Consider the following 15,265-nt stretch of genomic DNA (forward strand, 5'->3'; position numbering starts at 1 on the left):
CTGTTCCATTCACTGTTTAGAAAGGTAAACTTGCCTGTTCCTCTGTCTGCCATTATCCCTGCTTGACTCCCTGTAGGGCAGTTAAATGCATCTGCTCCCTAGCTTCCATTTTCTCTCCAGCAGGCATGTGACACAACAGACAATAGTGCTGGCAAACTGCTCAGAGACACAAACCTCCTTTGGAATACCAGGATCTTGATAAACTCTAAAAACACCATCCTCCTGTGAAGAAGTAGGCATGCCAAGGCTTTGCCAGACTGTAAAATAAAGCTGTGGCTAATGGCTACTAACCATGTGACCCAAGAAAGCAAATTTAAACAGTTCCAACTTAATATAAGTGCTGTGGTGTGAGTTTTGCACGAGAAATCACAGAGAATCACACTCTCAACCCACAACTCATAGGTCTTAGAGAAAAAGCAATGTAAAAAGCAAGGCTTACCTCTGTGGATGCATTGTTAACACAGTGTTATGTCAATACTTATAAAACATGGAGGACAGGCTCTCAGTACTCGGGCAGGGAGGGCTTGGCACTTGGGCTTGATGATCTGTCTTCCCCATGAAAGCCGCCCCCGGATTGGCTGCCCCGGCAAATCCGCATGTAAAGCGCCAGGGGATTGGCTGAGACACTTCCTGAGCGATTATCTTTGTGCGGCTCCGGGAGCAGGAGCCATCCCGGGCTCGGAGCAGGCCGGCGCGCTAGGCCCGGCTGCGCTCGCCACCGCCGGCCCGGCCCCGGCCCGGCCCCGGCCCCGCGCTGCCCGCCTCGGGTAAGGGCCAGCACACCGCCGGCCCCGGCAAATGGGCCCCAGCGCGCCGTTTGTTGAAGGCAGCTGGGTGTTCTAAACGCGAAGGAGGCACAGTTTGCCCAGGTCGCAGGAGCTGTTCTTTTGTTTGCACGGAAAGCGAAATTCGCTTGGCTGGGGCTCTGCTGGCCGGGAAAGCGAGGCCACAGGCAGAGAGCAAAACTTACCGAAAATGCATGTGCACAGGAGGGACTGGAATTAATGACTCAGGATTCAGAGAAGGGTTCTCCTGCTCCAGAATTAAAATATATGAACGTGCAGCAGAGCAACCATGTACCTACAGTGTGATTTCTTTAGATACCACGGTATGCTGAGTCTTAATAGGAAAAATGAGCCTTAAACAGATACACTCCTGTCTCCTTTCCCCAAAAAGCATTCCAGAATTGAAACCGCTTCATCACAGAGCATTGCTACCGCTCGGTGCAGGCCCTCCCTGCGTTCAAAATGCTGCAGAGCAAAACTAAAAATATCCATGTCACCCCGGCCCCTGAGCTCTCCAGTCCCCCCCGGCCCCCACCTTTCGGCCTGGCCGGGCTGTTACACACACACACTGACTGACTGACTGACTTCCTTAGGAGCGGCTGCAACTGCAGCTTCCTGTCCGTTAACCCTCTAGCACTGGGTGCCTTTTGAGATGCAGCACAGGCCCTGGAAACACTGATTTCTCTACGTGGCAATCGGTCTGCCCCCCATGAAAACATTCACAGAGCTTTTCAGATGGTTTTGCTTTACCTTTTTTTTTTTTATGTCCTGCGAAAATGCTGCAAATGAGACAATGAGAAGGCAGGGTGTAAGCAGTCGATTTGATCTTGGGCCAATTTCCAAGGTTTTGATTAAAAAATGCGATTCCGTTCTTTTCCCTAATGCAGTGAAAGTGGGAGGATTTATCGTTATGCCAAGAAGGAAGTCTTAACTCCAGATGAAGATCTTAAAGGTTAAATTTTTAGAAAGCCTTTGTTTGTTGTTCAAAATTTTGCATCTGTGTTATATAGCTCTGTATTATCATTCTGTAGCCATGAAGATTGCAATGCAAATTGCAGATGAAAGGGTGATTCTGAAGTATATTGAAATATATTGAATATCAAATAAGTATTTATTAAACAAAAGAGAAAAAAAAACAAACAAAAAAACCAAGGGAAGGTGTAGAGGGAGACACTTAACATTGAAACAATAATTATTAAATAATGAGATAGAATAACCAAAGAAAAATAAGCATTGTTCCAGTACAACATGCAGGATCTCAGATTGTGCAAAACCAACTACAAAAAGCCCTCTTCCATAAATCTACGACAGTTGCAAAGAGAATATGCACGTCACGTTTAGTCGAGTGCTAATAATCCCAGAAACAATCACCACAACAAAACCTAGTGCCCTCCCTTACCTCCATACAGCACCTCTCACGATATAACTACTTTACCACACAAACCTCACTGCCTGAGAGCTGACGTGACTCATAACTGTGCCACTCAGTAAAATTAGTCATCCTGCTCTGCATTGTCCCATTCTGCATTCAGATTATTCCTTGAGATAGCATTGTCACAGGGAGCTGCCACAGCAGCCCATGGCTGTGCTTACACTTCTGTGTCTCTGCATTTCAGGCTGCAACAGCAGATTAACAGCCCAGAGTATAAATTATCGTCTCATAAGGAATTCTGGAGTCCCCGCTGGAAGCATTTTCTCTCTTTAGATTTTGCAATGTTTTTCAGGGCAGGGAGCAGGAAGGCTCGTGGATACACTGACCGTTTGTTCTGTTTTAGGAATGAGCAGAAACTGGGGAGAGTGCTGCTATAAAGGGAATCATACAGCCCACTACAGCAGCAGGAACACACTGGAAATTCATGACATTCAGTGAATACTTGCATCAGTTTCAACAGTGCAAACCATTCAAGATAGATTTCTTTTTAATTGAACACCTAAAGGCCTATGTTGCTCAGAGATATAACCCCCAGCACGCAAACATCCAAATTTTGATTCCCCTAAGCAGTAAATGTGAGGATTGTCAGCCATTAACATTTATGCTCATTGTGTGACTGCTCTGCTCGAATATTATTCTCTTAAAAAAAAAAAAAAATCCTAATCCCCATGAAGAACAGCATAAGAACAAAACTAAATACACAGAATTTGTCAATGCTTTGTGCTAACCCAGCCCCGACTCCGGGAATGTTGTAATGCTGATGGTGCCTGGGAACGCTGCCAAGCTGACACACTTGGGCCTATCAGACAGAATGAGCACACAGTGGAGCAAGAGGCAACAGCAGCCTTAGGAAAGGCCTAAGGGCCCTCTCGATTCAAGGAAGCAAAAATGCAAAAGAAAAATTTATAAACCTGCAGTCATTAGCAGGAACAAAACTGTGGAAAGCACATCAGACACATATAACATGTATATTCAGCCACTCGGCTACTCTGCTCAAAAAGACAAAAGAATTCTGTCAGGAATCAAAGGGGAAGCTTGAGATATATTTATCTTTATTCTCTTGTCCTCATGCTTATTTTGCAGCAGGAGGTACGAGCTTGGTATAACACACAGGTACATCTGGAAAATAAAGATTTTTGTCTTAAGTCCCCATGATTGCAGGTCCTGCTTCAGCATGACCATTTCTTTTATGTAGGAGTAGTGATTTTTTTTCGTGGGGAGAGGGAAGGAAAGGTAAAGTAAACAAAACAAATTTAAAAAAGAGCATGAGAGGGAAAGCTAAAAGCTTTGTTAAAGCAGAAAAGAGGGCAGAGATCAGATTAGCTTGTATTTGTCCTTTTCAATTCTCTGGAGATATTAAGGGAAAAGAGGGCTCTGAGGCAGGGGGAAAACAGACTAAACAGAGAAACCAAAGGAAAGATGGAAAGCACATTCAGTCAAAAGGAAATTAAAAGACAGTAATGTTGAAAGTACAACCCATTATACAGGCCTTTGCAAAGACCTCTGCCCACTGTGTGTCATCTCCAGGAAGCACACACACCAGGCATCACAGAGTTATAAGGGACTATACTACATAATATATACCAGAGCCTCCAAATTAAACAAATACCAGCAAGGAAAATGTCTGCCTGTATGACAGAAGGAGGGGTTGATATTTATCCCTCCCTACAGTGGCTGCCTCATCACTGACAGTGATGGAACATTAAGTTGGACAAAAGATGGAGCATTTTTAACATATACACAAAAGGAGAAGTTTCATATTTTTCAAGTTTATAAATAAATAAATAAAAACAGGGGAAAGAAAATGCAATAAGAGCATGTAGCTCAATCTGGGATTTCCAAATAATTGGCTGATAATCCTGATTTCTAGAGTAAGAATATAAAACATTGTCATTCAGTGTCTTGGGAAAAAAAACCACTTCAAGTGTTTCCCCTTTATCATGAATCTGACAAAGTATCAGTAGCTGCTTGAAGACTAGGAGATCACTGTCCAGTACAGAATCCAACAATAAATGTCTAAAAATAGTTCCTCGATTTTTAAAAGTAGACTGGATTCTAAAATTAGTGACCTGTCAAAGAAGGTTGGTAATTTCATAAATTCTTGGAAATTACAGGAGAAGGTATCTATGCACAGCAGGCCCCTGGTTTGCCCATGAGCTTAGGAGGCTTTGCATGCATTGGTCCTTCTGAAGAGCAGCTTTCAGTACTCTGGGCTGACATTACTTGTTCTGGATTGAAATGGCCATTCATTGTCTGCAGATTAAAACCTGGTTCAGTTTGTAACACACAACTGAATATCTGCTGCATTATCTAAGTGTCTCTTGACAGCCATTTTTAGTGTGCTGTGCAATTGGTTCATGTACATTTCTTTCTAAAGGAAATCTCCATTCATGTTCAATCATCTGCCAAAAATACCTGGAGGGAAAAAAAAGGCATCTTTGAGCCCTTTAACAGCTGTAGCTTTTTTAAAGAAGTGCTATGTTTTCTTAAGGCATAAGCCCATTTCATCACTTTCACCCGCACTTTGAACCAGTCTCTCCACAATTAAACAGCTGGGGTGTTGGATATTCTGTATAAAATTGAATTTTCATTATTTAAACTTTATGTTCTATATTGAAGGCCTAACAGACACAATTGCTTTCATATTTTATATGCAGACAAATACTTTTCTAGTTCCCCAGAAAGCAGCTGTGGGACACCTGCAGAGGTGGTGCAGGTCAGGCCTGAAGCACACCCATGGTGCAGGTGAACCAGTGGATTATCAGCCCTGCCCTGTGGCCATGGAAATGTAAATACCCTGCATGAGGCCTAAGTACAGAATCTTGAAAGAAGTTTGTACTTCACCAAGTGGTTCTAACGGCCAAGTGTGAGACATCTTGTATATATCACTTACTCTGGCATGGGGCTCTTCTAAAGGAAACAAAAGGAAGTCACTGCTATTAGAGGGGAATTATTCAGGACTACATAATGCTGAACTCCAATCCTATTACCAGGATTTCTTTCTTGATTTTTTCACATTCAGGAATCAGTTGGTTAGGAATAATCAGATGACATGACTTCTTTCATGTTTTGGTTTGTTATTACTGTTGTTTTAGTTTGGGACTTTTTAATTAAATCTGATCATGTCCCAGAAGTTAAAGCTCATACCAAAGATGTCAAGTGACAGAATTACAAAGATAAAATTATTATATTATTTTTTCCTGCACAACCCACTACAGATTCAGACTATATCACTTTCACTTTTAACCTCCTGCATGCTTCTTCACACACTAAATTCACAATTTGGCTTCAGCTTCAAGGCTCTGCATATTCACACTTTTCTCCTCTCTCTGTGCTATTCCAATTGCTATTTCATCTCAGTTTTGTGGTTTACCTCTCACCAGCAAAAAGTCCTTTCTTTTTCCACCACAAGTTTCTTTTCTTTTTCAGTCAGCCTTACTGGCTTAAGCATCTCACCCTTCCTTCCAACCACAGCACTCAGCTGCATTTTGAGCAGAACTGTCTGTACTGTGACACTGAGAACAGTGAATCAAAGATTTATTGTGTTGGCTTCAGCCAGGAAAGGCTCCAGTTCACACCAGTTCACACTGGAAACTGCTGTCATGGCAGGACTGGGAGCAGGCTTGAGCAGCTCCAGGTGATTGAAACAATCACTACCACCATGAGAAGTTTCTGTGAATCTACATGGTCAAGTACTACATCCAGCTCTTCATCACATCTGTGGTATTAACTAGGTTTTCTTCATGTCCTAATGACACTGTAGATCTGACTTTTTGTCTCTTCAAGAATGAAAAAAGCCTTTGAAATAGAATCATGTCCCTGTAAAGAAGCAACACGTTTTCCAGCTGTGTCTTTGCTTTCTCAAGCCAGGTGAAAGCCTTGCCTGTAATTAGCACATGCCACTCACATTAATTAGCATGTACATAAACTGTTGAATTCATTCTGCCACCTTTACAGATTGTTATTTTTCTTGCACTGCTGGACTCACAGCCAGTGTTTACTGAGTTCCCCTCATCAGCTGACAAAAATGAGGACCTGAGATAAAGCCACTGCAAAGTTGTTTTCAACAATTGTTTCATTTTGTTTACTGTAAAGAAATGCACACCCACATGAAAGTAATTCTGAAAGAGCAGAACAAAGCATGCTCTATTTAACCTACTTGACTTTAACAATCAAATCCAAGTGTGTGCTAATTATGTATATAAAATAAATCTTAAGTATGTCACTAGTCTGCAAGTTTTGTTATTAAAGGCCACAATATCCTCATATGACATTAGAGTGGAGAGATATCACAGTTGAGAGGAGGCAAAAGTGAACCTGTATGCAACATTTTAACCATACAAAGAGCACAGACACTTGGAGTTATTTGCATGTGTATGCATTTGTTCAAAACTTAGATCTTGATAGATAGCATAGAATGCCACAAGCATTTCAAATAAAACCCAAAAAATTGCCTTTCTTCTGATGGCCCAAAACCCAAAAAAGGGACTCTGACAAACAAATGCTGCATGTGTTAAGAACAGAGCAGCATGGCCTAAGGCAGGGCTCTCAGCAGAAACTTCAAACACCGGCTGTCTGTATAATTTAACATACCAAAACTGATCCTCTGTAACTCACATATAAAAATTTAAAATTCTCCTTAATATTGCTTCTGTTTGCAAACATTTGCAAAGCAAATGCAATCTCTAAATAGCAATTCTTTGAAAAGTAAGCTCGTCATTCCTGCTTGTTCCAAACTCGTTCTTTTAACTGAAAAATGTTACTTACATCTGTTTTCGTATTTTGTTTTTAATTTTAAAATATTATGAAAGTTTACGTATTTGTCAAATATCTAAATATTCATATTTTGTACAGTTTTTATAAGCACTTGAAAACAATGTGAATTATTTAAAGAAATAACAAGTTCTAGTGCAGAATGACCAACTTTGCTCTGTAACAAATTTCAGACCTACAAATTGTTCTGTGTTTATTCTCAAAGGGCAACTTCTATAATTTGAGCCCTGGACTAAAGATCTCTGTAGATTTGTGTATAGTGTATTTATGTTCTCTACCTACTTCTGCGTGCAATTGATTGAACTGGGATCATGGTCTTGACTTGGATGTTTCTACATGATAAATATTTACAAATAAACCTCTTTATACACATATAAAAAGGACATTTATACCGAATAGGACAGACGATTAGCAAAGAATTTTAAAAATTATCTATTTCTACTCACTTGAATACTTACCAATAAAATAGCCCTGTTGCATAGAGTGATCAAAAGCTTCTTTTCCCGATTTTTTTTGTGTGGAAAGGAATGGCAATAAAGCCACAAAATTGTTATTTTCCCTCCCGCAGCTGCGAATTTGTGTAGGAGTGCAGCGGCCCCTAGAGCTCGTTTGTGGGACATTACACGCACGAAAAAAGCCAATTTTTCAGTGAGGTCCCCATAGAACATCAGTCCCAGGGTTTGGTGGGAAAGGGGATCTTCCTAAGGCATGATCTCCCCCTGTCCACATCAAATACCTCCTGCAGTTATTTAATTCTATGAAGGCAAGCAAATAAAAAGCATTTGAAATCATTTCAGGTTCTCAGTCTGGATATGATTTTGGCCATATAATTCACAGTTTAATATCGAGTATTGCAGCAAATCTTAGTCAAGGTGGCAGAAAAGACATAGGCTAGAAGCAAATGGGTTGTTGTATGGTGCAGCAGCACACAGAAATTCCTGAATAAACTGGGCCTCCTACTAGAATGCACACACACACACTTAACTCCAATATACACTAAAAAAAGCTCAACAGATTAATGGTAAGAACAGGTGGACATATGGGCCCTCAAAATTCACCTCTAATTTCATTCCAAATGATGAGCAGATATCTTCAAAGTTTTGTCAATACCCAGTGACATTCAGAATGAGTACTCTTGCACAAAGCACATGATAACTTTGAGCTTTTATGTGTCAGATTGAAATGCAGCTCCCTAAAAAGCTCAGTAAAAGAAGGAAGGTCTGTCTGAGCTTTTGGAGATACAGTTCATTTATATTCATTTACATACAACAGTGAGCTGTTGTAATCAGAATAACATTTTCTGAACTGAATGTATTCCTATATTAGAAAATTGAAAAAGATATTTCTTTCAAGTGATGCAAGAATGGCAGTGTTGGAGTTTTAGAAGTTAATTTCAAATAGAAATAAGATCTTAAGTCAGACTATCTGTGTTTCCTGCAGTAACTCAAAACTGAAAGAGCTAATTTACAATCCTCTTCTCAATTCCCATCTAAACTTTGTGGTTTATCACATTTTTGGGAGTGATAAAGGTCAATGATGGATTCAATTCTTTTTAAATGTTTCATCCCATTTCAGGTGACTTACTGCATCAACATTCCGTGACGCTGTGATTCTGTAATTCTGTGATTCAGTGATTCTGCAATTCTGTGATTCAGTGATGCTGTGATGCTGTGGTTCTGTTATTCTGTGATTCCGTGATCCTGTGGTTCTGTTATTCTGTGATTCTGTGGTTCTATTTTCCTGTGATTCTGTTATTCCGTTATTCTGTGATTCTGTGATTCCGTGATTCTGTCATTCCGTGATTTTGTGATTTTGTTATTCCGTGATTCTGTGCTTCTGTTATTCTGTGCTTCTGTTACTCTGTGGTTCTGCTGGGCCCCGGCCGTGCGTACACCGGCCCCTGCAGTACCGCGCTCAGGCCGACAGGCGGCAGCAGCGCAGCGCGGGGAACGGGGCTCCCGGGCGGGGACCCCGAGCTGGGTTTGGGGTCGGGAACAGCCCCGAGCCGGGGTTTGGGGTCAGGGACAGCCCTGAGCTGGGTTTGGGGTCAGGGACAGCCCCGAGCCGGGGTTTGGGGTCAGGGACAGCCCCGAGCTGGGGTTTGGGGTCAGGGACAGCCCCGAGCCGGGGTTTGGGGTCAGGGACAGCCCCGAGCTGGGGTTTGGGGTCAGGGACAGCCCCGAGCCGGGGTTTGGGGTCAGGGACAGCCCCGAGCCGGGGTTTGGGGTCGGGCACAGCCCCGAGATGGGGTTTGGGGTCAGGGAACAGCCCCCGAGCTGGGTTTGGGGTCAGGGACAGCCCTGAGCTGGGTTTGGGGTCAGGCACAGCCCCGAGCCGGAGTTTGGGGTCGGGCACAGCCCCGAGCCGGGGTTTGGGGTCGGGCACAGCCCCGAGCCGGGGTTTGGGGTCGCGAACAGCCCCGAGCCGGGGTTTGGGGTCGGGAACAGCCCCGAGCCGGGTTTGGGCAGCTGTGCCGCCAGGCGGGGGCTTTGGGGCAGGGCTGGATGAGGCTGGGCGCCCATAAAGGGTTTGAGTTATCCCTTAGAGCTCCGAGGGCCTTTGTGCCGGGGTTTGTGCACGTTCTCCTGACGGCTCCTGCCTTGAGATGAGCCTCGGAAGCTCCGCAGACACCAGCCCGGAGTCCTTAGGAGCAGTGCGGGGTCATTCCCTGATGGGGCAGAGCTAATCCCTGAAGAGAGCCTACAAGAAAAATGAAGAGAGACTGTTTATAAGGACATGTAGTGAGAGGGCAAGGGAGGATGGTTTTAAAGTGAAAGAGAATAGGTTTAGATTCGGTATTAGGAAGAAATTCTTTACTGAGAGCATGGTGAGACACTGGCACAGGTGGCCCAGTGAGGCTGTGACTCTTCAAGGCCAAGTTCCAGCTCCATTCCAAGCCTTTCCAGTAATTTTCCTTGCAGTCTGCTGATACTTGCAAAGTTACTGCTGTGAAAATTTAAATCACCTAAATCTGCTTTAAATTGGAGTTGGGGATAAACAATGTTTATTTGACGAAAAGCTTTAATCTTTCTTCTAGCTATCTGTTTTCTCATTTCCCCAGTTACAATTCCTGGGGTAGCACTAATTGAGCCTTACTGAAATTGATCTCTGAGCTTTATAATTTGGACAGTTCTCCCACTTCCTCTTCCGTAGCCTTGGTCACTTGACAACCATCAACCTGGGATAATAACTTGGTGCCTTGTAGCTTTTAAAGAATAATGCCTCATCACACACAAATACATGTGTATATATCATACTTAGTGTTGCAAGATACAGACTTGGCAGTACATGCTAGTGAGATACTCACTCTCCTAATCACCAAAAGAAATTTGGGTTCTCTTGTGTGGAGATGGAGGCAGCTTTCCATCAGACCTATTTGATTTGATGACTTTGATTGTTTGTCTGATGTCTTTGACTCTAGCCATGACAATCTAAAAACCAAGCATGGTATCTTTCTGGTTTAACAAAGGCAGGTAAGATTACAAACAGAATCATCTGAAGCAAAGCCAAGATAGACAACAAGTAACAACAGTGGCAGGGTGCAAGTGGGAGACAGAAATAATGAACAATTATCCTCTGTAGTTATCAGAGTTAAGGAGGTTGGAACACTTCCTTGTGTAGGAGATTCACCTGATACAGAGCTCTATCAATCATGTTCCCAGATATTTTGTCTGTTCTCTTTTAACATTTGCTCTCATTGGCTGCATCCCTGTAACAAACAGATAAGCTCGATGTTTTATTTTAACTGAGATGCTGTTAAAGTTATGTATGTGCTTTTTTATTTTTTTTTCCCTTTAGCATGATGGTGGGTTTTTTCCTGTTTTGTTTTGTTTCCCTTAAAGGAAAGGTCCTAATACATCACTCACCATCATACACTAGAGGGTTAAAATTTTGGAAACATTAAATACAGCACCTTTCACTATTAGACAAGTAGGATCATCAGCTTACATTCACCTGCAACATCTTCAATAAAATACTGGTTTTATTCTGTCTCAGTGTTATTCTGCTAGTGGACATTCTCTCTCAAACCCTCATATAAACATGCCTAACCCCCAGCACTCTCAGCCTTTGACTGCCTACAATTTGGATGACATTTAATGAGCTTCCAGGAAGTGCAGGCCATTATTCAACCACAGCCACATCTGTGGCTGGAAGAACACTGCAGACCCTTTCAAACAAAACTACCAGGACCTGAGCTCAGAAACTCCTCTCACAAAGCCTGTGCAGCACTGCTGTTATTATTGGGTAACACTCAGTGCAGAAACAATACACAAAAGAGCACTAATGTATTTACAGTCATTCCAGAGGCTGCATCTCACTGTCCTCCTTCCAAAAGAGTTCATAGCACTGAGTTTCATGACTAGAAAGCTACCAAGAAACCCCAAGTACCATTTATACCATTCATTAACAGGTGAGTGAGCTAGTTTGCACTGGTGGCTCCATGGGGAACGGGTGCTGCTCTGTCAGGATGACCAGCACAGATCCCTCCAGGTGTCACTTCATTGAGAGAGGTCCAGTCCTCAGCCCAGGGTCCTCTGCAGCCTGTCACCTGTGTGAGACACTACTGCCTTTGTCTAGAAATAAAACTAAAGACAAACTTTTGACAGAGCAGGAGACAGAAGGACAGGCAGACAATCAATGACTCACAGACCTGGGTCTCTGAAGGGTGCAAAAGGCAATTCCAAAGTCAGCATGTGGTCACCCAGCAAAAAGAACCCAGGAAACCTGATGACTCCCAAACTGGCCTCCTTTGTCCTCAGTTGCACCACAAGTAATCCTGGCTGGACTAGCCAGACATACACATCCTAATCCTTGTTAAAATGCAGGTGTGGGAAACAAGTGTGAAAGACTGACTGAAGGAAATCTGCAGGAGAATAATGTGACTGACTGAAATCAGTTTTGTTTAAAATAAAATCACCTTCCCCTTCTATACAGGCTCACATTTAGCTTTGCTGTGTTCATTTTACATCAGTAGCTGCTCACAGCTGATTGTTTAAAACTTTCAAGAAAACATAAAAGTGTGTGCTTACAGGAGAATGTCAAAGGAGAGAGAACTATTTAGGGAAGTGGGGACATGGCAGGCTTGAAATGGTTTGTGTTTTTGAGGCAATACTTTTTTCCCCTTTTGCCCAAAGGAAGGGACTTTGCACATTTACGATTTCTGCTGTTACACCAATAACTTATTTCACCGTTCACAAAGAAGAAATAACTGTTGAAACAAGTTGGTTTCTTAAAACTGGCCCTGAGTATGAAATTACAGGAAATATCCTGAACACTTGTGTACAGTGACACATGCACTGCTGTACTAATATGAGCAACCTGAACAGAGAGAGAGCCAGGAAAATGAGTATTTCTGTTTACCTGCATGTGTGAGGCTTAGAAACCCAATTTCAAATATAGAACAGCAATTGCAAGGCTTAATGCCTTAAAGATTTCAAGGCTTCTCAGAAAGTATTTTACATTGAATGGAAAGAAAAAGGCCAGAATCAATTGCCATAATCAATATTATCATTGTTATTCCCAACAGCAGCAGTTTAAAAATGGTGAGGTATCTGTAGCAGTGACTGGTTCTTTCTGTGTGTAGCCATTGGGTCATGCCAATGGTTACACTGCTAAAGACAAAGGATAAACTACTGCAGTCTCTTTTACAAAGTTATTTGCTATAAAAATTCCAAAGGGAAACATTTTACAGGACAAAAGGTCTGACAGTGATTTAGTGGGATGGAACTAAGACACACTTACAGTGCCAAATCGTGCCAGTTTGCACAGCTGTAAAAAATTAATTCTACTCACTCCAGATGCTAAGTTTTAGGGGGAAAAAATGTTTAAAAATAAGTGTTCAAGGTAAGCTGATAGTGTTATAGATATTCTCACTATGAAATTATGTTTTCAGGGACACAAAATGGATAGTATCAAAGCCATAACATGTGACTTACCTATGCCCCTTCCCCTCTTCCACAGCTACAAGTGGCTTCAGACTTTCAAAAGTAAATCCTGTCCAAAATAGTAAATTTCTGGTGTTAACCTTTCTCATGGTTCTAAGAGAGCTGCCACCATTCTCTGACAATGGGAAGCACTCACCTTCCTGTTAGAGGAGTTTCATTTGCCCAAGAGAAACAAACAAGTTAACTCTCTAAAATGAAAATATAGGCTGATCTCTTGCCTTGGAAATAATCCTCAGGAACTGCCTTTGTTTGATTGTCATGTTTCCAATCTCTCCCCAGATCTTTTTCACTCTTACTCCAGATTAACAGATTGAGTCCAGTGTGGGACCTAGATGGATTATACTCTAATTTAGCCATAGTCATGCATTCCACTCTGACCAAATGCTTTCTTCCTGGAGGAGCTCAAAGCAAGCACAGGGTGTGCTCATGGCTAAGTAAGATGCCAGGTCACTGGTGGCCAGAAATGTCTTCAGTCTGGTTTGAAACTGAGCAAAGTTGTGTGGCTGTGAGTAAAGATGAGCTGCAGAGGCAGCTCCAAGGTACAGTGCTGGGTTCTGCAGAACAGGTTTGGGTAGTTCAGGTTAATTCTATGCCAGTGACTGGGGAGAAAACCTCCCCCAAACCATGACACAGTGTTCACAGCCCAGTAGACTGTGGGCAAGACCTGTTTCTTGGCACTCATATATTGCAAAGAATTCTCATTCAGAGTCAGCATTAGGCACAATTATCCACTATGGAACTACACTTTGACCTCCTAACTATCCTGTACATCCCTTCTAAACCTGTAAGTGCCTGTCTGGATGCCCCTGCTGCAAGAAAACAGAACAAGGAGAGGGATGGAGATGCACAATAGAGCTGCAGGAATTGTCCAGGGGAAAAGGGACCACAGGTGTGACAGAGCTTGGATGGTGCCCCTGCTTCTGGGAGAGGTGTTCCCTGTGCCACAGTGGCTGCCCTCCTGGCAGGGTGTGCCCTGCTTGGCAGCAGGAACAACCTTTGGGATTTTCCAACGCTCTGACGCAAAAAACCCCTGATGGCATCTTGCTGACTCCCCACCAGCCTCTGTCCTTGGCAGCTTCCTGCTTTGCACACTGTCAGAGTCTCAGCAGTCCACTGCCAAGGGAGCTGGAGAATTGTGGAATTTGAGTTTCTGAAAACTTCCTAGCTGTGCTCAGGCACAGCACGTGGTGCTACCTGATTCCCTGCTGAAAGAGAGGATGCCTAGCCTTGACTCACTGGCTCTGTTGACAGAGATGCAAGCACTTGGTCCCACGTGAAGTCTTGCTTTAAATTCTCAGCACAGATTCAGCGTTGCCAAAATTCCACAGCTACTCTAGCAGTGCTGTTGCTCTGTCCAAGGTCACACAACAAACAAGATCTGAAGGATGGAACTGTGTTTATTACACCAGCAGACACAACTGAAAAGATGGAAAAGCTGTGGGCATGTTGTTAATTCTTATACATGGTTTCTAACTATTTTAGAGAGCAGCTTGAGTTTCAGTGAAGTCATTGAAGTACAGTATTTATATATATGCTGATACTCACTATCCCCTCCCTTTTCTTCCTTGATTTGGCCCTTGATTCTCTTAAAGCTTCCCTTCCTTTTAAGCCAGATCCTTTCTCATATACCGCCCCACCACCCCCAGGCTAGGCATTCCCCCAATACCTCCATCTAATGACATTTCCTCTGACTTCATTCTCCTCTTCCTCAGTTTTTCTCTTCTTCCACTCCAATAAATACCAAACCATCTAGTTCAGTTTTCTCCATCTTTAAGTCACCTTTCATTTCCTTCATTATTTTCATTTTCTCCTCTTGTAGAGGAATTTTTCTTCCATGAGTAAGATACCAGAATGTCTGAATTTCTGCTTCCCTATAGCCTAACTTTCTATCTTTAATTTCTCTATTTCTCTTTCATCTCAAATGCATTGGCTTTTCATCTTCCTCTCCACTTCTGGCTGTGCTCCATCCCAATTCCTGATCTCCTTAATTCTGTTCCTTAGTCTTTCACAATTGTTTGGCTTCTTTCTAATGACAATATTTTCTTCCATCTCAAACAATTGTTTCCTTGGCCTTTCCAGCTATTGCAGCATTTTCCTTGTGGTTACCAGCTCCCTGAGCACCCTATTTGCAAATCCTGTGCCAGTTCATTTGATACACTCCAATTCTCTCCTTTAACATCATGGAATTCACACATCAGCTTGTTGTGCAGCCTCTCTTCACACAATTTCCAATACACCCATTTTACCCTTCCACACAGCTAAATGTCTTGTCCAGGCTTGATATTTTATATCTTCTTATGACATAATTCCTCTGTACAGGATGAACAAAC

The 15,265-nt window shown here is 42.7% G+C and overlaps 1 protein-coding gene across 6 annotated transcripts in view; it reads right to left on the reverse strand.

Moving 5' to 3' along the window:
* ZMYND8 (zinc finger MYND-type containing 8) overlaps positions 1–575 on the reverse strand; it is a 48,918-nt gene extending 48,343 nt beyond the window's left edge. For 3 of the 6 annotated variants that reach the window (XM_077187399.1, XM_077187394.1, XM_077187393.1), the window contains exon 1: positions 175–233. In XM_077187399.1, the coding sequence (XP_077043514.1) occupies positions 175–218 (44 nt within the window). In that variant the 5' untranslated portion in view covers positions 219–233. The other 3 variants (XM_077187398.1, XM_054644695.2, XM_077187395.1) reach the window with 2 other exon arrangements.
* Between the last annotated feature and the right edge of the window lie 14,690 nt (positions 576–15,265).

The sequence above is a fragment of the Agelaius phoeniceus genome, chromosome 17, assembly GCF_051311805.1.
Source record: "Agelaius phoeniceus isolate bAgePho1 chromosome 17, bAgePho1.hap1, whole genome shotgun sequence".
In the NCBI taxonomy this organism is placed as follows: Eukaryota; Metazoa; Chordata; class Aves; order Passeriformes; family Icteridae; genus Agelaius; species Agelaius phoeniceus.